Here is a 26,889-nt window from a genome sequence, read left to right as displayed (position 1 = left end):
CCTGTAAACATCTGCACCCAATCAGCTTTTGAAAGTTCTTGCCTAATCCCATCAAAATTAGCCTTCCTCCAATTTAGAGCTTCAACTTTTAGATCTAGTCTATTCTTTTCCATCACTATTTTAAAACTAATAGAATTATGGTTACTGGCCCCATAGTGCTCCTCCACTGACACCTCAGCGACTTGCCATGCCTTATTTCCTAAGAGTAGGCCTTTGGACTGTGGGAGGAAACCAGGAGCGCCCAGAAGAAACCCACACCGACATGGGGAGATTCTGCAATCTCCACACAGTCGCCCAAGGTTGGATTCGAACCCTGGCCACCATGTCACCACATCTGAAATATAGTGCAAAGTATTGTTCACCTTATTAAAGGAAGGATGCAAATGCATTAGAAACATTTCATAGAGATATACTTGACTAATAACTTGAATGAATGGGTTGTCTTATAAAGAAAGATTAGACAAACTAGACAAGAGTAAGAGGTGAGTTGAATGTTGGGGTGCATGTGAAAAGGATATTCTCTTGCATGGGAGAATGTTGAACTAGGGGGTCACTGTTTAAAGTTAAGCCGTCACCCATTTACGACAAAGATAAGGACATTTTGGGTCATTGAAACTGCTATGATTGAAGGAAATAGCATTTTTTAAATGTGCAAATATTTCTGTGAGCTGCAGTTGTGTAAAATCTGTCTCACCACTGTTTTCTACATGGCAAAATTGGTAGCCACCAGATAAAGAGGCAGAACATCTGGCCTTCATTTTGGCTAAGATGTGATGCCCTTCTAGTTTTTAGCAAATTTAGTCCTGTCAGTTATATTCATTGATGTATACCTATGTAAAGCTGCTACATAACTAGTCTGTAGGATAATTCCCCCAGTTCTGGCACAAGCTCCTAAGGAGGAACGTGGACATTATTTCAATGTTCCCATTGTTGATCTAAGCCTTATTCTTTGGCAACTGAGGGATGAACATTGAAAATGCTGGACTGAACCTCAGCAAGTCTGGCAGCATCTGTGGAGAAAGAAGAACAAAATTAAAATTTCAAGCTGAGAAGAGTAGTCATACTGAACTCAAAATGTTAACTTTGTATCTCTCCACAGATGCTGTCAGCTTGCTGAATTTCTTCAATGTTTCAGTGTTTGTTTCGGACTTCCAGTATCCACAGTATTTGATTTTATTTGAGGGAGTAACTACACTGGCCCTGTGTTCTGTTGGTTGCAGATCATGCAGTTTAACGTCTGTTCCCCAGTCAGCGGTAATTATGACTTAATTGGTTCATTGAATCATGCTACAAAGTCAGTGAAGTGTGAAAGGCCAGAACAATGTGATGTCTACTGTAATGATTGTAACAAGGTCAGCCTCATAGAATATGAATTCCCTGATTGGGTTGTTAATCTGGTCCAATCAGGGAGTCTGGCTGACAGATAAGAACAGGAGTGTCAGGGATCTGTTCACTCTGACAGCTGGCTCTGAGAAAGCGTTATCAGTGTCCAGGATGCTCCATATATAAATAAAGAGTGACTTGGTGATGGGATACCAGCCTCTATGGAGTTATTTCATGTAACTTAACAGGAATAATTAAGCAGAAGTATTGATATTCTGCCTTGTGCAACTTATTTTACATTTAGATTTATTTAAATTCACTTCTTTACCAAAAAGTATTTTTCTGATGTCCTGTGCACTACTTCAGGATGGTAATAGGTATGTAATTGATTACAAAAGAGATGTAGTTAGATGTGCTGTACAGTTTATCAGCAATATGCCAATGAGGCTGCAGGCCCAGTTTCTACCCTTTAGTGCGTTAAAAGAGAATGCAGCCAAAAGTAATGGGTCTAAATAAAAATTAACGGTATTAAAAAGAAAGATTAAAAGGTTATGCACCAAAGTGAAAAGCAATTTCTCGAAGTTTACATTTCCCGATTAACTTGTTGTCACACATTAGAAAATTCAAAAGAACAAGCTAGTGCAAAGGGGACCAGCTGAAAGTAACTCCTCCAACCTGAAAAGATAATTTTAAGGGCCTTCACCCAAATCATAATGGAAGCAGTGAATTAATGGAGAGGCTAAATAGGGCACTAGGAATAACTCAGATTATTTTGTCGGGAACATGGGCAAATCTGCTTCTTAGGTTAACGAGGGAGAGTAGGATTCATAAAACTACTGAAATAGAACAGAAAGCTTTGCTTGAGTAGACGCTATCTAGTTGCTGTCAAACAAGAAATTAAAAGAAGCTATTAAGTAATGAGTGGTGGAAACCCCTTGAGTATTTTAAAACTAAAATATAAGGAGAGTAATGTTCAGCAAACATTAATTTTGATGATTGTATCAATGAATTATATTTACTTTGCATAAAGAGAGTGTCAAAAATTAAACACAACATGCATGTTGTATAATATTGCTTGGAATAGAAATATTATGAAAAACCATAAACATAGTAATGAGAAGGTTAAAAAGTGAGATTTAGAGAACTATATATGAATATGACGGGCTAGCAGGTAATATAGGAGGGGCCTTATAATTACAGCAAGTTAAAGGGAACAGTTTTAACTTTAGATAATGAAGGTATAACCGCAACAGTAAATATGCTTACCATTATTTTATGAAAGTAGTGGAACATCAATAAAGGACAAGAAGAAAGAAATGGTATGTAGTTAACTGTAGAAAAGAAATAATTCTGAAAACTGAATAAAACCCAAGAAAGCTAAGATTCTGGCCAATTTGTGATGGTGCTGGTTGGTCGTAAAAGGGGACATCAAAAAGAAGCTAATTGGCTTTAGTGATAGAGGTTGTCTTTCATACTGACCCCTGAAGTGTAAAGGTAAGCTTTTTCTTTGTTGTGTTTTGGTTGCTGGGCCAATTAAGAGTTAACCACTTTGTAGGAGACTAGAGACACACATAGGCCAGACTAGATAAAGGCAGCAGGTTTCTTTCCATAAACCACATTTATAAACTGATTTTTTTTTGTCTGCTTGCCTTTGTGAACCTTCTCTGATATCGCTGCTATTTATAGGATAACTGAGATCAGCAGTTCCTTCTCACTACCAATTTATTTTCTTTTAATTGACTTTTGCATATAACTGTACCAGTTTAGACTTACAATGACTTAGTGATAAAAGAACACTTTTTAGCTTTTAACCTAGAGTACTTTGATATTGCAGTTTAAAATGTACATTGACCCTCTCTCTGAAAGGCTTAGTACTTCCTGGTATAAAACAGCTTGGGAGATGCTGCATTGCTATTAACAGAGCTTCCGTTTTATATACAAATATAGCATAGTTTTTTCACCTATTATTTGATTAGATTTTTTTCCCACCTTTGCAAAAATACATATTCTGTAGTATCATCGAGTAAAGTGATTATTTTCCATATTGGTTAGTTCAAGAGAGGGTTAATTAGGGGCAGGCAGGGAATTGGAATTATGACAATAGTCAGAACAGCCATGATCTTGCTGAGTAGTGAAATAGGTTCAAAGAGTTGAATAGCATGCTCTAGTTCCTATTTCCTATGCTTATTGTGTTGATGAATCCTATAGCTTCTGCTTATCTGAAGGGATTGTATTTGAAGTTCGGGTAAAATTATATTACAGAAGCTAGCTGTGATTTTGGAAGACATCTTAAGTTGTCCAAAAAAATCTTTTTAAAAAGCTGCACTTCATAGAAAGTGACCTTTTACTTCTGACATTGGGATTTGTAATTGAATTACATTATTAAATTTGTATTACAATAGGTTGAAGCATTTAAGTCAACCTTTGGAGCTTTGATATATTATTCCAAAAAGAAAGGTTGACTCATATGTTGAAAATAAAATGTGAACTATTAATCTTACTGCAGAAGGACCCATTCATGTTCATTGGTCTCTACGTGTGGTCTGCTCTCTGTGAGCATATCTTCAACTCCAGAGCATTTTCTTAACTCGAAAATGTTCAGGGCAACACAATGGCTCAGTGTTAGCTCTGTTTCCGCAAAGAGCCAGGGACCCAGGTTCAGTTTCAGTTTTGGGTGACTGAGTGGGTTTGCACGTTCTCCCTGTATCTGCATGGATTTCTGCCAGGTACCCCACTTTCCTTCCCCAGTCCGAAAAGGTAGATTGATCATGCTGAAATTACACTGTAGTGTCCAGGGATGAGCAGGCTAGGTGGGTTAGCAATGCGAAATACGGGGTTACAGGAATAGGTTTGGAGGCTGGACCTGGTTGAATGCTCTTCAGAGGTCAGTGCAGCCTCCATGGACTGAATGGCCACTTTCTGCACTGTAGTGATTCTGTAATGTGGCTTGGTTTGCTACAATGGATCAACTTAGGAAAGGAGTATAAACCTAAACATACATTTCTGAGCTGAAAAAATTGAGACAAACTCTGAATATGAATTTTGCCTTGGATATGAAATTAAAAGCTGAAAAATGGGGATTTAAATTATATGCCAATAATAGGCCTCGATGTGTATTTTGACATTAAAAATCTGGGGTCATCCTATACACTTGGTTGGCTTATAGGCCCTGAATACAGTATTCCTGTTATAATGGAAAGCATTTGTTTTAAAGCCTTACTTCAAAAGGCTAATTTATTTAAATTCAATAATTTGTGTGTTTATACGCATAGGATCTGCCACCTTAAATAATTGCCTGTAGTAAGAAATAGTTTATAATTATGATCTTTATCACAAAAGAACAAAGGAGATTTATTTCTTTATCTTTGACACAAATTATAGTCAAAAATATGAGACATTTTGTATTCTCCCTGCTTGCAGTATTAGCCCCCATTTTATTGTACACTTTGCTGTCTCAGATCAAATCTCACCTGGGAGGATCATGTTTATTTTAGTTTGCTGAAAGATCTGCTTAAGGTGATAATGAGCACTGCTAAGATAAAACATTTCTATTAAGGCATCCAATGTATGTCAAACAAAGCCCAAGTATAGCACATCATGCTGCAGAGTAAGGGAGTCTTTAGACACCTAACACTGTCCTTACAAGGCCATCCCATCCTGCCCATTTATATGCATTCATGCTATTTTCAGAGAAGCTTTTGAATATACAAGAGTAATAATTCCACTTTGTGTCCTACTGTTTTCATGAGACACTTGCAGTAATATCAAATGGTTCAGTACAGCATCTGGAAACTGATTTGTTTATCTACTTCGGAACAAATTTCTCCAGATTCTGGAATCTGCACTGCAAACAACAAATGCTCCTCAGCTCTGATGAAGAGTTGTGTAGACTCAACATTAGCTTGCTCTCTCTCCATGGATGCTGTCTGGCTGGCCGTGATCTCCAACATTTGTTGTTTATTTACTTAGGAACCTTGCCACCTGCACATTGAAGAGCCTTTCCTGTATCCATCTGGAATCATAATCCAGGTGGGAGAGGGAAAACCACAGAGACTGAATCCAACATCACACTCAGTCCTATCCCTAGCCATATTAAACAATATCTCTGATTAGAAATAAATTCTTTTTGATGTGTAACAGCATGTGAATATATAGTCATTGCAATTATCAATAGTAAAGTTCATGACACTAGAAACAACTGCAAATTGTGCAGTTTTTAATTTAGCATACAAAAATGCAAGCAAATTTACAACAACTTTGAACTGAGAAAAAAGCATGTGCCTTATTGACTTTTTTGATAGTGTTATGTAGTCTTGGTCATCTGCCTGAATCATCTGGAATGTCTAAGTTGAATTTATTGCCACCAATCTTTGCTGGCATTAGTCTATTGATATAATGTGGGGAGGACGATACCCACATGATACCTTAGACATAAGGTAGGCTCAATCTTGATCAATGTCAAACAAGTTAACTACATTTTACTTAACAGTTAGTTACATTACATCTGAGATACAGATGGTTTGTTGTGAGATATCAAGATCAAGGCAGAGAATAGAGTACTTTATTACTACTAAACTATTCTCTCTCAGCACCAGTAACAGTTACAGAATGCTAACAAATCTGATAGAGCCTCCCAGGAACAATCCACTATATCCTGATTAGTGGAGCAATGTCAGTTACCCTTTCAGGTACTCACTGCTTAAGAGAACAGATAGAATTGTTCCATAACCAGCTGACAGTGAAAAGTGGCCATTCACAATACAATAACTATTTTACTGATCCAATGAAGTGTGCATGATTGAATGGCCACCTATCTACATTTTACAATTTGAATGGCTTGTTTCCAATACCAATATGACCAAACTGTAGTGTGCCCTTACAAACCTTTTCATTTAGGCTCAGGGTATGTTTCAACATCAGAGTTATATATTCAGCATATGTTCGTACTTTGCAAAATTAGATTCCTCTGAAGTGAATAATTATATGTGTGCATAATGCAGTTTCATTCGGAAATGAATAGAATAAAACCAGTTTTATTCTTCAAGCACATATATACTGAATTTCAGTACTGCTATTGTAGTTATTTAAAATTTTAAAATGCCATAACCAAATAAAAGTATATACAGTACAATAAATCTTTTCCGAAAATACAAAATAGGTTTTGAAATTCTTTTAGAGTATTGGTTATGAAAACAATCCTGCTACCATTTGTAAGTAGCACTGAAAAACCCTCAGGCACAGGGATGTTATCTAGAACCATGCGTCATTTTGTTACCTGCCTGTTTTGGAATCACTGACCTGAGAAAATCCAGGCACAAGGCTTAAGGCCATCTCGGGGTGTCTTTTAAATAGGTGTCCATCTGGTGTTGGAAGGGTAGTATAAATAGCAGTGCCAGTTTCACATAATTCTGTCTAATCATCATAGTTTTGTATAACAAATTCTATTCCTCCTCCCGCCACCCCAACCCAGGAGTAAATTGTACCGATGATATACACAAGGGAGTGGAGACCTGGTGCAATGATTCTTCCTTCTGTTCTCCCTCAGTTTTATATCTAGAGATTTAGGTGAGGAAAATCAGCTCTTACACATTTAATCAATACGAGTAGTGGTGGTATGAATGCCGTTGACTACAAATGGACACATGGGAAGCGGTTTTCAATTGCAGCACATGCCACATTACCAGATGATGTTTTTCAGTGCACAAACTATTTTTGTGATTCAGCCTTAAAAAGGAAAATAATTTATAGCTGTTAACAATAGCATGCAAGTTCCAAAGGAACTGTTCAAGTAGTAGGAAATTACTTGCTTATTTTGCTGTAAACAAAGCATTAAAGGTATAGAGGCACAAATTGTCACTTTGGAGGGATTTTTGGGTGGATTAGAGAATGATTTTGTGAAGCCATTTGCACTCATTCTACCCCACAAATGGCAAAATATTGTTTAAAGTTTTGTTGCCATGTACTGCACAGCTGCAGGTTTTAAATAGGATCAATCTCACTTGGTCCTTCATCCAATCCCAACAGTGATACAGGTCCTCAGTGTTCTTTGCCAGCATTCTGCCATTTGGTTTGAAATGCACTCAAAGACTAAGTCATGTTTAGGTAAGCAGATTTCCTTAAAATTAATTTCTGATATAACATCTTTCAAGATGAAGCATTGGGTTTTGTTTCCCTTATTCTTTCATGGGATGTGGGCATCTCAGGTAAGGTTTATGCTCATCCCTAATTGCTCTTGAACTGAGTGGCTTGCTCAGTCTTTTCAAAGATCAGCTAAGAGGAAGCAACATTGCTCTAAGTGTGAAGTTGCTTTTGGCCATTTGTTAGCTAACTGAAACTGTTAATTGCAATGGTTAGAACTATTAATTTTTTTAGAATGTTGTAACATCATAAATTGAGTTTTCATTATTGATTTCTGTCACATGGGGTAATTTTATAGTTTTAATCTAATTAGATTTTGTATAGAAAATTCCTTCAAAATAGATCACCATCATTATGGTCTTTGGTACCAAACTTGCATTTTCAGTATCTGCTGTGATCTCACACATTCAAGCTGTTTCTCATAAAAGAATTAATGTATTTTATTCCAGAACAATTTATTACTTCACTATATTAATTTGAGATTTATGTTTTTGACATGACGACTGAATACTTTAAATCTTTGAATGGTTTGGCTTGATTTTAATGTAATTTTCACAGTGTTTAGATTACAGAAAAGTGTCTTTGTTTCTTCACATGACAATTTGGTATAAGCCTAGAAATTATCTGTTACATTTCTCTTTTATAGTCATGGGAGAAATAAAACATACAGGAGGGCAGACATTTAAAGGACACACCATTTTCAAATTAGATTTTAAAGTTTGTGCATGGAAATTACTTCAATAATAAAAAAGGAACTTTCTCCCTGTCAATTCCTCTTCATTCAAAATTGTTCAATTCACATTACCCACTCAAATTTGAAATTTGCAGAAGCAACGTTCATGATCGATTTCTTAAAATAGCTCAATCCACACTACTGGACACTTGAGGTTTCTGGAAAACAGAAAACCTTTTCTTAACAACAACTTGTAGCTTGAGTCTGGTGCAGCATCCTGGAAAACTTCACAGACATATTCACAAAAATAGATGTTGGGAGAAGTGATCAAAGGCTTGATCAAAGAGCTGGGTTTAACAAAAAGGTGGAGTGAAGGAGAACATTGCCAAGCCTGAGGTGTAGTCAGCTGGAGACATGGCAGCCACTAGGGTGAGATTATGCCACTGGTGTTTGGTGGTGACTGAAGTTGTGGGGAATGGAAAGCGGCCGGGGGACGGCGCTGAATGAATAATTTTAATGTAGGTGAAGAGTCCAAGAGCCAAAGTAGATTAATGAGGGCAGGTAATCAGTGCATGGGTCATGTCACAGAAAAGGATACAGTTAGCAGAAGTTTGCATTGAGTAAAATATCCAGTCTAAGGGATTGGAGACCAATTAAACAAGGTATGAAATAAACTAATGTACTTGTCACAAGGTTGTGGACAATTGTTTCAATAACAGTGTTACTGGATAAGCATAGAATCCCTACAGTGTGGAAACAGGCCATTTGACCCAACGCGTCCACACTGATCCTCTGAAGAATATCCCACCCCTACACATTCCTCTACCTCTCTTACTCTACATTTCCCATGACTAACGCACCTAACCTATACATCCCTGAACACTATGGGCAATTTAGCATGGCCAATTCACCTAATCTTTGGACTGTGAAAGAAAACTGGAGCACCCAGAGGAAACCCACGCAGTCACCTGAGCTGGAAGCGAACCTGGGTCCCAGGCACTGTGAGGTAGCACAGCTAAGCACAGAGCCACGGTGCTGCTCTTGTGCTTTGCATTTGTGTTATGCATTTGGGAGCTCAGTTCCTGATCATTTCAGGTGCCAAGCTTGTAAATAGTTTTTTTTTCTTCCAGACCAAGACAGTAGTTATGGAAAATTTGCATTAAAAATGAAAGCCCAACTAATGGTCTAACAACACAATTGCAGTGGGAAGGTTATAAGAAGGTTTTGGTGAAATAGGGTTGAGTAGTGTTAGCAGCTGACCCGATGTTTTCAAATAATAACACAAGAAATAGCATGAAGAAATGAACAGGCTAAAGGTCTATCCTTGGGATTTCTGGAAGCACTGGCGCCGAGGTAGAAGAGGTGGCCAAGGATTAACCTGCTAATGAGAAAACCGGCAGTGTGGAACCAAGCAGGGATAATTCAACTGTGGTGGACAACAAAGAAGAGGCATTGAAGGCTAATTGTGAAGTTGATCACATCAAAAGATGCACAGAGGTCCACAATCAGTGTTAATGAGAGGGAATCTATTGGCTGTGTGAGGTTTTGCAATTTTGTAGAAGATAAATTATGAAGTGTGGCTGGAAAGATAAATGAATTGTGTTCATGACTAGAAATTCTTGCACAAACAAATATCAGAATTTATGTCAGCCACATGATAATTTAGCACTTGGAAAAATTCTGGTGACTGGCATCCATTTAAAAATGATGAGAGTTTAGAATGGATACAGGTAAAGTTGCCAGAGTGAGGTGACTGATAGTGGTTTAACCCAAGGATCAGCATGCCACATGTGAGGAGAGAGGCTGAGAAGGAGAATCCTTCATGATCATTTCAGCCAGAGCAGACTTGAGCCCATACTGTTGGCATCACTCTGTATCCAGCCATCCAGCAACTTCAGAATATTCTTTTAAAGAAAGAATAAAAACAAATCAAATTCTAATTGGGTTTAGATATTTTGGAATGGAGCAAAACATGTCCAAAGAGGAATTTTATTTTTTAATTATGCTTTCACAGAATGTGAACTTCACTGGCAAGGCCAGCATTTATTGCCCAACTTTAAGTATTCTTGAACTGAGCACCTTGCTTGGTCATCTCATTGGGCTGTTCAGAATTGAATTGAATTGAAGTTATTGTCACGTGTATCAAGGCACAATGAAAAACTTTACAGGCAGATCACATAGTTAAATAGCCTAGTTAAGTAAATAATAAGTAAACTGCGGCAAAACAAAAACACAGATACAGGCAAATGTTAAGAGTTTGTAAATCCAGTCAGTATTCTAACAACAGTAGGGTAGAAATGGTTTGAAAACCAGCTGGTGCATGGTTTCAGGCTTCAGTACCTTCTCCCCGATGGGAGAGGTTGTAGAAAAGCATTGCCAGGGTGAGGTGGATCTTTGAGAATGCTGGCGGCCTTTCCTTGACAGCAGGCCTGAAAGATGGATTCCTTAGATGGGAGTTTGGCCTTTGTGATTGTCTGAGCCGAGTTCACCACTCTCTGTAACCGTCTCCGATCTTGAATGGTACAGGTAGTGATACATCCAGACAGAATGCTCTTGCTGATGAACCTTGTAAAAGTTGGCAAGAGCATTCGCTGTCATGCCAAATTTCCTCAGCTGCCTAAGGAAGGAGAGATATTGTCGGGCATTTGTAATCAGTGCGTCCACATGAAAAGTACAAGAAAGATTGTTATGAATGACCATTCCCAGGATCTTGACACTGTCCATTCATTCCACCGCTGTGCTGTTAAGGTGTAGGGGGCGCATGAGTAACTCCCGCCGAAAATCGATAATGAGTTCCTCGATTTTGCTGGCATTGAGAGCTAGGTTGTTCTCAGTGCACCATTTTTCCATGTCTTCCACCTCATAGCTATAGTCTGTTTTGTTGCCTTCTGAGATTCAACCAACTATGGTGGTGTCATCAATGGACTTGCAAATGGCATTAGTCGTATTTGGTGATGCAGTCATAGGTATACAGCGAGCACAGTAGGGGCTGAGTACGAACCCCTCGGAGGCTCCAGAGTTGAGTGTTTGTGAGAATGAAATATTGTCCCCAATCTTCACTGGCTGTGGTCTGTGGGTCAGGAAACTGAGAATCCAGTTGCAGAGAATGGGGCTTAGTCCAAGATCACTAAATTTAGTAATCAGTCTCGAGGGGATAATGGTGTTGAAGGCTGAACTGTCGTCAATGAGTGGGATTCTTACGTAGGTGTTCTTGGTGTCAAGATGTTCTAGGGAGGAGTGAAGGGCAAGTGATATGGCATCTGACATGGATCTGTTTGTCCGAAAGGCAAATTGGAGTGTGTCAAGTGTATGGGGAGGCTGGAGTTGCTTAATGCCATGACCAGCATTTCAAGGCACTTCATGACCACCGAGGTTAGGGCCACTGGGCGGTAGTCATTGAAACATGCTGCATGGGCCTTCTTAGACACAGGGATGATGTTGGCCCTCTTGAAACAGGCAGGGACAGTGACCTGCTGCAGGGAGAGGTTGAAGATGTCAGAGAAGACCTCTGCCGGTTGATCTGCGCATGTTTTGAGTGCACGGCCTGGTCCCATCGCTTTCCTTCGATTCACACAAAGGAAAACTGATCTGACCTCTGATGCAGTGACAGTTGGGATAGGTTTGTCAGGACTTGTTGGAATAGGTGTTACCTCTCTGCCAAAATTCTGCTCAAAGCGAGCATAGAAGGCATTGAGACAATCTGGGAGAGATGTGTCATCATCTGCTATCTTGCACTGTCTCTTTTTAGAACCTGTGATTTCATTCAGTCCTTTCCATTGTCACTGAGTGTCTGTCTGGGTCTCTAGTTATTAATCCTTGGCTGTCTTAATGGCTCTGCGAAGGTCACACTTGGATTCCTTATACTTGAGTGGGTCTACTGATCTGAAGGCCTCACACCTGCATTTTAGCACATTCTGTCTGTCCTGATTCATCCAGGGTTTCCTATTGGGGAACACCTGGATTGACTTCCTCAGTATGCTGTCCTCCACACACTTGCTGTTAAAGTCTGTGATGGTTGTGGCATAGCCAACCAAGATACCTGCAGACTATTTGAACATGTCCCAGTCAGCCAATTCCAGACAGCACCGGAGTTGATCCTCTGCCTCCTCCGACCAGCACTGGACCTGTATCTGCGAGAGGGGTCTCCTGCTTCAAATATGTGTCTGCATATCTAATATCACATGTAGACAAGATCACATAAAATAACAGATTCTCTACCCTAAAGAGAAACTAGTGGATCAGATGGGATTTTAAGACAATAATTTCACTATCACCATTGCAAGTTTATAATCCCTGATTTTGATAATTGAATTTCTATGATTCTTTGTTTTTAAATACCATCAGCAATCATGCTGAGATTTGAACCTGTGTCCCCAAAGTATTAACCTGACCCTTGTTGTGGAGAAAATATAGAGAATCACCAGGAGATGCAGAGAGTTCTTCAAGAAAAAGTCTTTTATTTGTAAACAAAAAACCATGACACTGAGAAAGCAGGTTCTCGAATGCTCACGAACCTCAGGGCCCATGGATTTTTATACCTTTTTTATCATGTTTCTGTAAGCTTATCAGCATGTCCAACTATATTAATTAAAGTACCTCACTCTAACTACACAATAAACCGGTGATGTTAGTTTCCATTATCTCTTTAGTTGTACATTCTACTTAATGTTATTCTAATGTCACGGTTAGATATTTATTGCTAACTCTGCTATAATGGTCTTTCATTCCAGACCCTACTTAATATTTTCCCAATGTCATGATTAGATATTTATTATCACTTCTGCTACAGTTATTTCCATTGCAGACTAACCTATCCTGATAGATATTTAGCTATTCCATCTAGTACAATAGTCTCCTGCCTCAAGCTGACTCTACTAACTATTAATTAGATATTTTAATGTCATGTCCCAAATACTTATTGTTCCAATCCTGTCATAATAACACTCAACAGAGAAACTTGCTTTATTACTTGTGTTATTTCATCTCACCATAGTGACCTTTTAGCCTTAACCTTACTCTGCTAATTGGTGTAAGAATGTTCCACTATGGTTATCCCATCCTGCATTCCACAGGACACACAGGTTGCCAGTGATCTTCATGCTTCAATCCTTCCCATGCTTTCATGTTCTTTATTTTCCATACCCTCTGGATTACTAGACCAGTGACATTACAACTATCACATTTATATATTTTCTGCTATTGAATGTAAACTAACACTATTTTACTAAGTGTTTTCAAATAATATAGAAACTAGTCACAAAGATTTAGAAGCTTTGGACTGGATTTTATTTTCAGTGTGGTGAGAGAGGTGGAACAGAAACTAAATTTTCCACTTGCTTTCACTCCTGCCTACTCAGCTCACTGAATCATGCAGTGGACAGCCAAACAGTGTTTCCTAGTCAAAAGACAGCCAGCTATCGTTTCAAAGGGCACTTCAGACCAAGTCAGGACCTTAGAATGGGACATCATGCTGCAGAGTGGTAATGTTGTGAACAGGAAGTTGGTCACAGCTGCAAGTTAAAAGGCTTTCTGATCTCTGAATCGTTCTTGGCTTCTTGTGGATGGCTTGACAGAATTCGACAACAAGAGATGTTGCCATCCACTTCAGAATTTGCAGCTACATTCAGCCAGGGCTTTGCTACCGGTTTTAGGCCACCTCGATACATTTACCATAAGGAAATCTCCCAAACATTTTCAAGTCCGAAGCTGCGAAAAGGCAGCCAACATTGAAAAATTTCAGTTGGTTGAATTACTGATTTTATGCAATAGCTTGTTAATTCACAATTTCTGAAAGACAGGAAAGTTGCTGCCTGCCTTGCCTGCTCACCTTTTGGAATGTTGGAAATTGGCTTGATTACATTCACACATCATGTCCTATTTTATGTTTGTTTGGGAGGCTAGTTGCCCAATTTGCAAATAGAAAATTTTATTCCTGATGAAGGGCTTTTGCCCGAAACGTCGATTTCGCTGCTTGTTGGATGCTCCCTGAACTGCTGTGTTCTTCCAGTACCACTGATCCAGAAAATAGAAAATCTAGCCCACTCAGTTATGAATTTCATTCTTTTTGAAATTCCTTTGTAAATATATAACTATTGCAACAAATTAGAGAGTACAGAAAGAGGCTATTTGCCCATTGAGTCTGCACTAACCCTCTGTAGAGCATCCTGCCCACATTTACCGTAGCTAATCCACTGAACTTGCACATCCCTGGAACTATGGGGAAATTTACTGTGGTTGATCCACCTAACCTGCACATCTTTGGATTGTGGGAGGAATCTGGTGCATCCATGCAGACCTGTTGACAATGTATAAATTCCACACAGACAGTTATCTAAGGCTGGAATCAAACCTGGGTCCCTGGCACTGAGGTAGCAATGCTGACCATTGAGCCACCATACTGCCCAAATTCTTTGAATGTACACTATTGTTCATAGCTCTAAACAACCGTGGTAGCACCTCTACATCAAAATGAGCACAATCATCAGAAAATGTTACAAATTTCATTTCCTCAACTTGACTTTAATTTTGTTTTTTCTTTGTTAGTAGTATACTATGCCATGACTTAAATAGATAATATTTTGAATAGTTCAAGTGAGTGTAAAGTTATTTTAATAAGGAAAATATTTAACGCAGATATAACAGAAAAGTTACTGTTGCACTTCACATGCATAAGTTGGAATACTACTTTTTCTTCTCAATAAGCTGGTGGCTTTCTCTGTTATGCCGAAAGCGCTCAATAATTTACATTTCTCCTATTTTTAGATTGATCTGCTTGTTCCGACTAAGGTGACTGGTATAATCACCCAGGGTGCAAAAGACTTCGGACACATACAGTTTGTGGGTTCATACAAAGTTGCCTACAGTAATGATGGAAGGACCTGGTATATTTATAAAGACATAAAACAACAAAAGGATAAGGTAGGTATTGGGAAAAATAAAATTTTCACATATTAAGTGGGCCTGATTCAAACAAAAAAGTTAACAGTATTTCTTGAGTTCCTGAAAATTTCTGAAGATTTTATTTCCCATTTCATATATTTCATTTACAACCAAAATAATTAAAACACATCAGACTTTGCTTTTCTGAAGGCAAGTACTAAAACGCATTCAGAGCTTTATTCAAAATTAGCACCTGGGTATAAAAGTCTGCAAAATTGATGATTCCCTTTCAAATTTGCATTTTAAAACATCAACAGACAAAAACCCAATTCAAAGAGAGGAAGCAATTTGCAATGTAGATGGTGGTAAAGTTATTGGCAAGTGAATCAAATAGACGTTTATTTGCAGCAAAAGCTGAGAAATCCCAACCCCCATCATTAGTTTGATCCTGGAGCATCAGGTCCAAGCATATTAACACGTAATTGAAAATGTTGTAAAGCCCAGACTCAGAAGTGTGCTTCAGGATCCGTAGTCACCTTTCTTCAGAGAGCAAAACTGGAAAGACTTTAGGGATTCCTTATTTATGCGAACATATCAATAGACATTGATGCTATTGATTCTATAGTGTCTATGCCTTGGCTGAGCAAGTTAATTGGATCAGCTTGCAAAATAATATGTTTAAATTAGTTGTTCAGTTCCAATTTACATGATCTAGTTTTATTCCTGCCCCAAATAAATCTAGAAAATATCAAAGGAACAAGAATTTGAATGTGGAAAGCGATTCCTTGCAATACCAAAACAAGCAAAGGTCAGAGCTGCTGAATGCATTTGGGAATGAAACTCAATCAGCATTCCATAGACAATTGGCTTGTTGGTACCACATGGTGAAGGCCAAGAGAGTGAAATTCATTTGTTAAGTGAATCAGTATCTTAGAAGAGCCTTACACTTGGAGTTTGGCACAGAAAAGGGCCATTTGGCCTCACCTAGTTTTTGCCTATGTTTACACACCCTCATAAGTCTCCTCCCAATCTATCTCCTTCATTTCAATCTTTCAGCTTGTTTTTCTATTCCTTGTCTCTTTTGTATGAACCAAGTTTCTTTTTGATAGCTTCTAAGATATTTGCCTCAACCATTTGCTATGGTACCTCATCGTACTTAAAAACCACCCCGAATCAAGAAATTTCTCCTTATTTCCACTGGATGTATTCATATTAATTATTACCTGTAGTTTTGTATTGAAAGCATTCTTTCTACAACTATTTGGTATAACCATTCTCATTCTATCAAGCCATCTCTGGGATCCTTTGTTTCCTTCATGGTAACTTGAAATCTCCTGATTAATATTATTTTAACAAATATTTTATGAGGTGTGGATATCACTGCAAGGCTGTCATGTCATGCTCATTCTATTTGGCTCTATGGGCCATTTCAGAGGGACGTTAAATTTGAACCACATTGCTGTGGTTCTGGAATAGATATAGGCCAGACCAGGTAAGACAACAGATTTCCTTTCCTAAAGGAGATTAGTGAACCAGGTAGGTGTTTATAACAATTAACAGTGGTTACGTGGTCACTTTTAACTCGATTTTAATGCCACGTTTTATTGAATTCAAGTTGTGCCTTCTGTCATGCTGGAGTTTGTATACATGAATTCAAAATAATAGCATGAGGGTCTGGATTACTAGTCCCCTAGCATTACCATTATGCCATAGCCTCCTCATAAATGACCAAATGGTAATGTTTAGTAGTGGCTGAGGTGTCATGTTACTGATGGTCTAATAATAATACATTTTATTTTTCAATTGACAGGTTTTCCAAGGTAATTTCGACAATGATACACACAGAAAAAATGTAATAGATCCTCCTATTTACGCACGATTTATTAGGGTCTTGCCCTGGTCATGGTATGGCAGAATCACACTGCGGATGGAGTTACTGGGATGCACCGAAGAGTGATGAATACTGGCTATTTTCAAGAAAGTTGTCCTTAGAATATCTCGACAAAAACTGCACAAACCTGTAAGATATCAAAGGGTTTTCATGAACTAGTGTTCAGTTTGTGATCGGCATGAGTCAAGATATCTGGTCAAGGCCTGCCCTTTATCAAATTTTCAAATGGTGATTTTTCTTCCTTAAAAGTTTATTTTCATGTGCTTTGTTAATTTATACATAATGAAAAAAATCTTTTTATAATTGCAAACTTTTCGTCCTTTCCCCACCTCCAGCAAAATTGATTGATATGCATAGGACTAAAATTTCTCATCATTATTGTAGGTGCCATTATTGTATTCTATTTATTGTAAGCATTTATTTCTCTTTGGCTCCTGACAGTGATAGACTTTTCAATCATTCAGTTTCCGTTCCTCTTTATTAATACAATGTACCAGACAATAAAACAATTGAGCACTGATAAAGTTTTCTTTCCACAAATTATGCATGTCCCACATTGTAAGAGGCAATGACTGTCTCCAGGTGCCATTCTCCCACATGCATGAAATTATACTTAAAAACCTTCCTACTTGCAAACTTAATGATGCAAGTGTATATGCATTGGACATATAATTAAAATATTAAAGGAGAAAACCAAGACAGTTTGTGACCCTAAAGATAGAAGAACAATAAATTCATGAATACACAAGATAATAAATGCTAATATGTGGGTATGCATCAGCCACCTTTTGTTTGGAGTGTATGCCAGGTTTCCAAAGTCAATCATTATTGTACTGCATGTTGGCATTTTCAAATAAAATAATTCTGTTGAAAGTTTTTTTTTAATTAAAAGAGAGGCAATTGTTATCTAGGAGATTAATTTAAAGGGAAAAAAAGATGTGTGGATTTAAGATTGAGTGAGCTAATGAAATGAGCTGTCTGTTCAATCTTAATATATTCAGTTATGTTCTGATTTGAATAAATGTAAAATGACCTTTGTATATCAATGAACATACTACATGATGTCATTGTAAGTCACTCAGTTTGAGTCATTCGTTATATAGTAGCTTGATGCATACAGATGGTATTGTCCTACTGTTTAATTTTTGCAATACAGCAAATTAAATTATAACAAAGTCATACAAAATTCACACCTATGTAATGTGATTCAGATGCTGTTGTTTGACACTTTCAGAATTATTCACATACTGAAATAGTTCAGTTATTGTGTTGTTTTAGTTTAATTATCATATCTGTTTTTAAAAACACTTATTACAGTCAATATAGTATAAACTAAACTTATAAAATAGTCAGAGTGTATGAATGGTAAGCATCTGTTTAGTGATAAAGGAAAAGGACCATGTAGTGCACTGAAGCATTATTGACTGGGCTCCCTAAATTATTTACGACTTGAATATTGGTGTTTATATTGTGTATCTAACATTAATGACATTGAACGAGCATTTTAAATAAGTACCATTTTACTGTAAGATAACAAGTAAACCATGTGTTTAGCACTTCTGTTAGTTGTTGCCTCTGTCTATGAAGCTAGGCTTTCACATGTGGCACTGTCATGTATAGCTTTCATTTTTTTTAGGCACAGGACTGTAACAAAGCTTGCAAAAATATCAGATTGGATGTTCCAGTCAATTGCATCCCTTTTAATGCCCCGCAATAGTAATTTCCACCTTGTTCCTGGATAAAATGGCACAAACTTCAGAGCTTTAGTAATGAGGATAAGTACCCTGAAACCAAACCACAAACTTTATTACAACTCTGATGCACACTATTTATTTATCCCTGATTTGAGAACTGAGGTTGCTGACTATTATATCACACCAATCTCACATTGACGAGGTATGATTACATTCCCAACTATTTAAATATATAAATGTTAAACGTTTTGCAAAATATTCATAATCTGCACAGGTAATTTAGAAGGTACAACATTTTTAGAAGTTGCATCCTCATTGCCAAAATTTTATTCATCTGGTAATGTTACTGATATTTCAGTTTAACCATAATAGCTTTACAAGTCTCTTAATTTTCACAAGAGCTACTTTAGATTAGAATATTTCCTATTTTCTGGAATCTTTCCAGAGCTGCAGTATCCTTTTTAATGTGTCTCCAAAGGCTGACAAGTATTAAAAATGATAGTTATCCAATAACAGATCTTGCAGTCGTCTTTCCAAATTCAATTCACATAATTGGGTTTGCTGCTTAGAATTTTGTTGGATGCTGAAGATGGTAAAACTTGTGAACCTTTTATTCACTGCATTTATGGCGAGCTTGAAAAGAAATGAAGTTACATACCTTACACAAAATTGATTTAGCACCAAGAAATCGGTCAGTCTGGCATTTATAAAGCTATATTTACATATTTGTCATGCTGAGAAGGAGGCTAACACAATCAGCAAGGGAGTTAACACAATCAAATTTTATATGGGAAGTCTAACCTCCCCAGAAAGAATACATTGCGTTAAGGTTTAAGGCAATTTTCTTTTTCACTGATGTGGATAATTTTAAATTGGCTTTATGAAGGACAACAAAATATATGCTTCATTGTAGCTTTGTAGAACAGCAGAGGATTTGTGGAGAAATCAATTTTGCTACAAGCTATTCAAACCACTAGATTGTTAGCATGTCTTTGATTGTACAGCATTCCTGGCCCTGAGATGCACTGAGTGATTTAAGAATATATTGATATGTAAATGAAATGAAAAGGAAAGTCAACCATCAAAATTATATTGGGCATAGAGTCCATATGAATTGATTAAATTCAAATCTATGGGATTCAGACTGACATAGCATACGAATGATAAACTGTCATTTGTGGTACCTGATAAAAGGGAAGATTTTCCCAATATACACACTTGCCCATTACAGCAGCATCATGCTGTTTATAAACGTCAGTTAGCGAAGTATAACTTCTAATTAATATATAATAACTCAAGCAACAAATTAGCAATTTCTAGAACAATTTCTTCCTCAGAAACAAGTTGGTAGACAAATGCCACAAAGACAATGGAAAATGTATTGTGCAATTCACTCTTATCCTCCAGAAGCCTACTTTCCCATGATTGTGCTCTAAACAAAATGAAACAGTACTTTCCAAATCAAGTTCAGAATTGCAGATGTGCATACACAAGATAGAATACTGAATACTGGGATTTAGGGCTGGATTTTGGCAACCAAGTCTGTTCGCAATAATCTGGAAACTTCCCAACTTCCCTCAGCAAACATACATGGAAGTTTTGATTAGATTAAATTCCCTACAGTGTGGAAACAGGCCTTTCGGCCCAACAAGTCCACACCGACCCACCGAAGTGCACCCAACTAGACCCATTCCCCTACATTTATCCTTGCACCTTACACTTCGGGCAATTTAGCATGGCCAATTCATCTAACCTGCACATCTTTGGAATGTGAAGTGAAGTATGGGGCAAGGGTATAGTTTTACAGTCAGGCCCACTGCCTCCAGACGCAGATCATTTGGTGGCTACAAGCAAGGCAAGTGCTGAGCAAGCTGATTAAAAGGCCCACTTTGGTTCTCTGGACACTGTCCCAGCTGCATTAGAAGCCTTTTGGCCCTCTAGTCCTCATTTCTCAAGCATGGAATCACTCAGAAAAAAAAACAAATCTTGAGAAAAATTGTTGTTCTACCAATCACATAAAAACGTAAGTTAGACAGAATCCGTAACTGGCTTCAAATACTTCACACCTCTTAATTTTTCCCAACTAAAAACTGAACCATTGGCAAAAGAGATTACAGAATGAACAACTTATTATAACCACTTAAATATTCAATGAAATAAAGTCAAACATTTCAGTTATCAAACATAACCCAATGCTGAGTTAATGTTTCAGTTAGTCTGGGCTTACAACTAAGGGATTTGAGTGTTTGAAGACTTTTGATACTTTAATAGTCTTTCTACTTGACACTGTCATAAGATTGTCAGAACAGCAATATTTTTTTCAAGATTGGTATTTTAGGTTCTGAATCATAGTGCAGGTCTAAACACCACCTGTAAAGACAGAAAGAAAGTTAATGTTTTGAGTCTGATCTAAGTTTGAAGAACAGTCAAATTGGATGCAAAATGCTGCCTTTAGTTTTTGATTCCACGGATGTTGCCAGACCTGCTGAGATTTTCCAGCACTTTATGTTTGTACTTAAGATCTCCAGCATCCACTGTACTTTCTTTTTTGTCGTAGAAGTCCACAACCCCATGCAAATGTTTTGGAGTCATGTATTTGAATCCCATCATGGCAGAAGGTGAAAATCAAGTTTGATAAAAATGTGGAGTAATAAGCTAGCCAGTGGCAACAGTTGTCTATAATTATAAAAACCAACCTAATTCACTAACCTCCTTCAGGGAAGGAAATTTACCATCCTTACCTGATCTGGCCTACATGCCGGACTCCAGGCTGAAAGCAATGATTGTTAACTGCCAAGTGTGCAATTAGAAGTGGGCAATAAATGTTAGCCTAGCCAGTGACACCAACATGCTGTGTGCATTTTTTTAAAAATACCACCAGTAGGGTGGTGTATTCATAGAGAAAGTTGCTCACACCTCATTGGTAAGTGGCAGAAATCAATTTTGAAGATGGTGCTACAGGAAGAGAAGCTCGACTTTTTGTATTTTTTAAAAAAACATTAATGCACAGAATGGACAAGTAGAGGCTGGTTCCCTCTGCTGCAGGTGCAGGCCGCTCTCCTCAACTGTCACTCCAACTCCACAAAAATCTCTGCCATAGAGTCTTAGGCAAAAAAGTTGTCTTTCAGTCAATGGTATCTGTGTCAGCTTTTTAAAAGAGTTATTTAATTATCCTTCTGTCTGGTACTCATTAACCATAATCCAGTACTTTCTTTCTCTTTCAAGTATATCCCCAATTGCTTTTTGAAATTCACAACTGGATCTACTTCCACTGTTCTTTCAAATAGTACATTTCATATGATAAGAGCTCAATACATAGTTAAAATGACCATTTCCCCTGGTATTATTAATTCTCATAAATATTCAACTACCCTGGGTTGGGATGACCTCCTTATTTGTACCATTGTAAATCTATCCTCTGTTCTTCAGTCCACTTGTGAATACAAAACAGACTCTGTCACCTTCATCACAACCATACATATTGTTGTACTGCTCTTTGAGAAAGATGGGAAAATGGTCAAAATGGGGACAGAGTTTAGTGATGAGAAAATGTATGAATGCATTGTTATGGTTTATTCTATGTAATTTCCATGACTTCCTGATTTTTCACTGTAAACCTGGTTGAAGATTGTTGGGAACCAAGTAAATGTTTCTGCCACTTATGGGCATTTGATGATAGCTCGCGAAAGTTACATTAGATGGTTTGGAGAATTAGGAATAGATTTGGTAAACTAGAAGTTAGTTACCTTGGTGTCACTCATGGAACTGCTACCAAATCACTTTCCTCAAAAAAGTGAACTAAGACACTATTCAAACCAAGAAAAGTAATTTGTGCAGCTCAAAGACATATGTCTGTTGTGAGTTATTTCAGGACATTTACCAATTTACCCAACTTGTGTGTGAAATAGTTAAAGTAATCATTATTGTTAAAGCTGTTGCCAAAATGAATAATTTTGCAAGTAATTTATGCAAAACACTTTTAAAATATGTATTAGCATTGTGTGATTTGTCCAAGGGAAAGTATTGATATTTGTGTTCATTTATATCTCATTCCTATTAGAGAAGTTGACTTTCCATTGTTGGACATTACAATAAGGTCTGAAATGAGATTTTGACTTCAATTATTTGATGGGCTTGTTTTATTCTTGTATGAAAATTACTCATCAATATCTTGAAAAAATGTGGCTTAAGACCATCTTAAAGTTAAAAAGCATATTAAGCTTAAATGATGTCATAGGGGAAAAGTAACCACTGCAATCTTAGCAACTATGTAACATTACTCTTGTTTTTGTATTAGGCTCCAATTCTGATGGTTAATGCAAAATCCGTACAAGCTTGTATGTTCTTCAGATTAACAATAAAACTTTGAAACATCTACAGCTCTTGAAACGTGCTTTATATTGATTTGTAGATTAAGGTGTGTGACGGTTTGTACAGGCTAAGTTGTTCTAATATTTGCAGTGGATGAAAGCAACAACCACTTATAACCGTTCCGTGGTGACAATAAACTCTACATATCAACCACTGAAGTAATATATTTCTGTCAATCTCGTTATGTTCTGAGCCAAAATCATACTACCACCTGTCTTTATGCCCTATTTGAATGGAAGTGATCAAAACTGACAGTATGTCCTCCAAAAAGTGTAATTATTGCAGATTGTTAGAATGTTCTCATCTAGTCAACCCATTTCTATTAAATTACTTGTGATCAAATTTCAAATTGGATCTCCAGATATTAAGTATGCAGAAAATATTTTAATGACCCCATACGCTGCCATAATTAAATATTTGAGATATGATATTCATTACCATGAATGGCTATCAAGGACAATGAGTTATTACTGCTTTCAGCAAAGGAAGTAATGTCATTAATCCTGAACACATCTTAAGGGTTGTCTCAGAAGCACTTTACAGCAAATAGGTCACTTTTGAAGTTCAGTCACTGTTATGGAGCAATGTATGAACAAACTTGTTTAAAGTAAGACATTCATCCAATTCTTATTAAAGGAATGTTTTGTCAGGAAAATTTTTAGCCTACTGGTTGCAAATATTATAATTTATACTTGTTCAATTTTATGTCCCATTGATTGTGACACTTTTTTTGCACTGACAGATATCCATGAATGTTATATCTGGGTGGTCTGCCTTCAATAAATACCTTAAATCATCACAGCCCACTAATTAGAAATATGTTTATGTATAATTCTTATTATAAGGTCATGTTTCTCAGACTTAATAAAAAAAGTTTAGAACTTTTATAATTGCAATATAAGAATATGAAAATAAATAGCAAATATATTGGAAACTTATTGAATGGGTTTTGTGGAGTTGTTTTATAACTAAACAATTAAGATTACCTTAAAATTAAAAAGCATATTAGGCTTAAATGATGTAATAGGGGAAATTGGTATTGTCCCAATTTAAGCAGCACCAATAAAATCTATTTAATTTAAGAAAATCATATATTTAGTTGGAGAAAATACTCAATTCAAATGCGATCAAAGCAAAAAGCAGGAGTGAAACAAAAGCTAACATTGTTCTTTACCGTTAAATGGTATATGAATTTTGGCATGTCCCACATTCAAAATTTGTTTTGGTTGTAAAAAAGGAACATTGTTAGTCATTGTCAGACAGGTAAATACAGAATTATCACACCTCATTTAGCACCAACTGGAAATCCAAAAATAATCCACGAGTACCTTATATGGTAAGGGTGATCTCACTCTATGATGTTAATTGAAAGATCTCCCTACTTACGCCACTTTCCTCAACCCTCCACCCTTATCTGTGGTGCCAAGTGTGTATAATTCATGGAATTTTGTCTCAAAATATCCACATGATTGGCCTAATGATGAACTCTCACTCTAGTTTCTTTTCCACTTCTTAGCAAGCCCAGTTCCTCTACAAAACCTGATTATGAACACTGCATGGCAAATTGAAGGAAAGTGCAAGGAACAGCACTGGTTGTTGTACATGATGTTTTCACCAACTGAAAACCTTTGTTTCTGTCACTCATGAGGCTTATGCAATCTCCTCTTCAAATTTGACCAACCTTTGAAATCTGTCACCATCCCTGCTCACTGCATGATAACATGCAAGCTCTGAGCCAATTGAATGTAAACATGTCAATCAAGGCTTTGTCATTGTAGCAATCCACATTATTTTCCTTCTTGTAATCCTTCACCTCACCTCCAGCAAATGACCCACAAGGTAATGGTGTAGATAAATTTCAGTACAGTTGGAAAGTGTGCAACTTGTGCTGCTATTAATCCAGAAGCAAAAGCAGTCCAACCTGGAGCTTCAGTATAGAGAGGATGCTTATATGGAGAAAGTGAGGTCTGCAGATGCTGGAGATCAGAGCTGAAAATGTGTTGCTGGAAATGCACAGCAGGTCAGGCAGCATCCAAGGAACAGGAGATTCGATGTTTCAGGCGTAAGCCCTTCTTCAGGAAGGGCTTATGCCCGAAATGTCGAACCTCCTGTTCTTTGGAGGATGCTTATATGTGCTCACTCAAACAGAATTCCAGGTTAATGTCCAATAGCCATAGCCTATGACAAAGTGGGCCATTCACCAAACACCTAGAAAGTTCATGTCCTCTTATTATCAATTCCTGCTATACAACATTACCACCTTTGATTAACATCAACAGCAAAATCCTGGAAAATGTGAACTTAGGTTTTTCTAACTTGCGAGCTTCCTCTCAATGAAGGTGAATGCAGATAAAATTAATTATTACTTGCAATGCACTAGGCCAGTATTTAACTGAGTATTTGAGGACCAGGAATCTAAACCCAAGAGTTAAATGATAGTTTACCAAGCTGCTTTGATTCCCACACACTTATAGTTTGCTCTGGACTCTTGATAATCCACAGCAAATACTTCAAAGCACTGGAAAATGACCATCAGTGATGTCATCTCATGTTCCTCCAAATCTGATGATGATAAAGAGGGTTCAACAGTACCATCCTCTGCTTATCCAACTAATTACACAAACCAGGCTCAGTTGATTGGGTTTTGTTTTTCATGTACCTGATATTAGACTCCCAAACACCGGTTTTGCCTTTGGCGCGAAGCCCCCAGAAGGACGATGGAAGCACTTCTTGAGGAGGTCCCTAGAAGGCAAGCAAACTCACTGTCTCTTGGAAGATCCCAGTTTGTGACCAACCAAAAAGGGGAAGACACATTTGGGAATGCACCAAACACACTGAGAGACTGCAATAGGAATATGTAAAAACAGCATGAAGGCATTGAAGGAAGGGCATAAGCCTCCAAATAGCCTCATCTACCAAACACTTCAAAACCCCAGCTGCCCATATTTGTAAGGGGATGGGCAATAGCCAGCCAGAAATGCTCATGGCCCACAAAGGAATAAAGAATAAAAAAGACTCCACGTCACACATTGGTTTTACCAAGGTTCTTGCGACTTATTGAATTTGGATAGAAACAAGTCACCTCAAACCCAAAGGACTGCCTAAGAAAGGATTAAATTTCATCTGCTGTATGTCTGAACATTTTACCAGTCTGTTTAAATCCTCCTGAAGTCTGTTACTATCTATGTCATTGTTTATAACAATGGATCAGAATCCCAAAGTATTTATAGTTAGTCTATGTTTATAATTCCAAAATGTGAGTGTTTTTAAAGAGGACTGCTGCAGAAAATAAATTCTTCTCAAGCCCTTCGCTGTCCCATCCCATTTCCATGCCTGTCTCTCCTCTATCACAGTCCACTTCTGCCTTCTCCCATCCCTGCCCTCCTACTTCACATTCCTCCCCATCCTCACTCCTACCCAGCTTCACTCCTACCCAGCTTCACTGTCCTTCACTCCCCCTTCCTGAGCTCCATTTCAGTAATGCACTTCTGCGCTTTCCCAGTTCCTTTCCATACGATGTCATTGGAACTCTAGTGATGATGTATTGTTTCTAGGTTGGTGCAGTGGGCAGTTTCAAACAATGCTGGGTGTCAGCAGCCACTTACTTTAAATTAATCTTGGGTGAATAATCAGGGAATTAAATTTCATCCTGGATCACCTGAGACTTTGACAATTTGGAGCAACCCAAAAGGATCCATAACAAATTGGAGAACGGGACCTAATTGTGCAGGTAGACAAACCTTTATCCAAAATCCCAAAATCCAAAAAGCTCTGAAATCCGAAGGTTTTTTGTGAAGTGCTTTTCTCATTAACAAGGTTGTTTGGTGTGCAAATAGTTAACCTAAATCCACACCCACTCAATGCCTGTCACTCAGATGTGGGAGGGTGTAGCCCAGCACTGGCAGGCCTCAATTCTGTCT

The 26,889-nt window shown here is 37.6% G+C and overlaps 1 protein-coding gene across 4 annotated transcripts in view; it reads left to right on the top strand.

Annotated features, from left to right (window-relative positions):
* LOC132827416 (EGF-like repeat and discoidin I-like domain-containing protein 3) overlaps positions 1 to 17,881 on the top strand; it is a 203,588-nt gene extending 185,707 nt beyond the window's left edge. For all 4 annotated transcript variants that reach the window (XM_060844111.1, XM_060844120.1, XM_060844101.1 and 1 more), the window contains 2 exons: positions 14,897 to 15,052; positions 16,824 to 17,881. In XM_060844111.1, coding sequence (XP_060700094.1) covers positions 14,897 to 15,052; positions 16,824 to 16,970 — 303 coding nt within the window. In that variant the 3' untranslated portion in view covers positions 16,971 to 17,881. The remainder of the gene's footprint in view (positions 1 to 14,896; positions 15,053 to 16,823) is intronic.
* Positions 17,882 to 26,889: the final 9,008 nt, after the last annotated feature.

The sequence above is a fragment of the Hemiscyllium ocellatum genome, chromosome 2, assembly GCF_020745735.1.
Source record: "Hemiscyllium ocellatum isolate sHemOce1 chromosome 2, sHemOce1.pat.X.cur, whole genome shotgun sequence".
Lineage (NCBI taxonomy): Eukaryota > Metazoa > Chordata > Chondrichthyes > Orectolobiformes > Hemiscylliidae > Hemiscyllium > Hemiscyllium ocellatum.
This window is presented reverse-complemented; position numbering and strand designations above follow the sequence as displayed.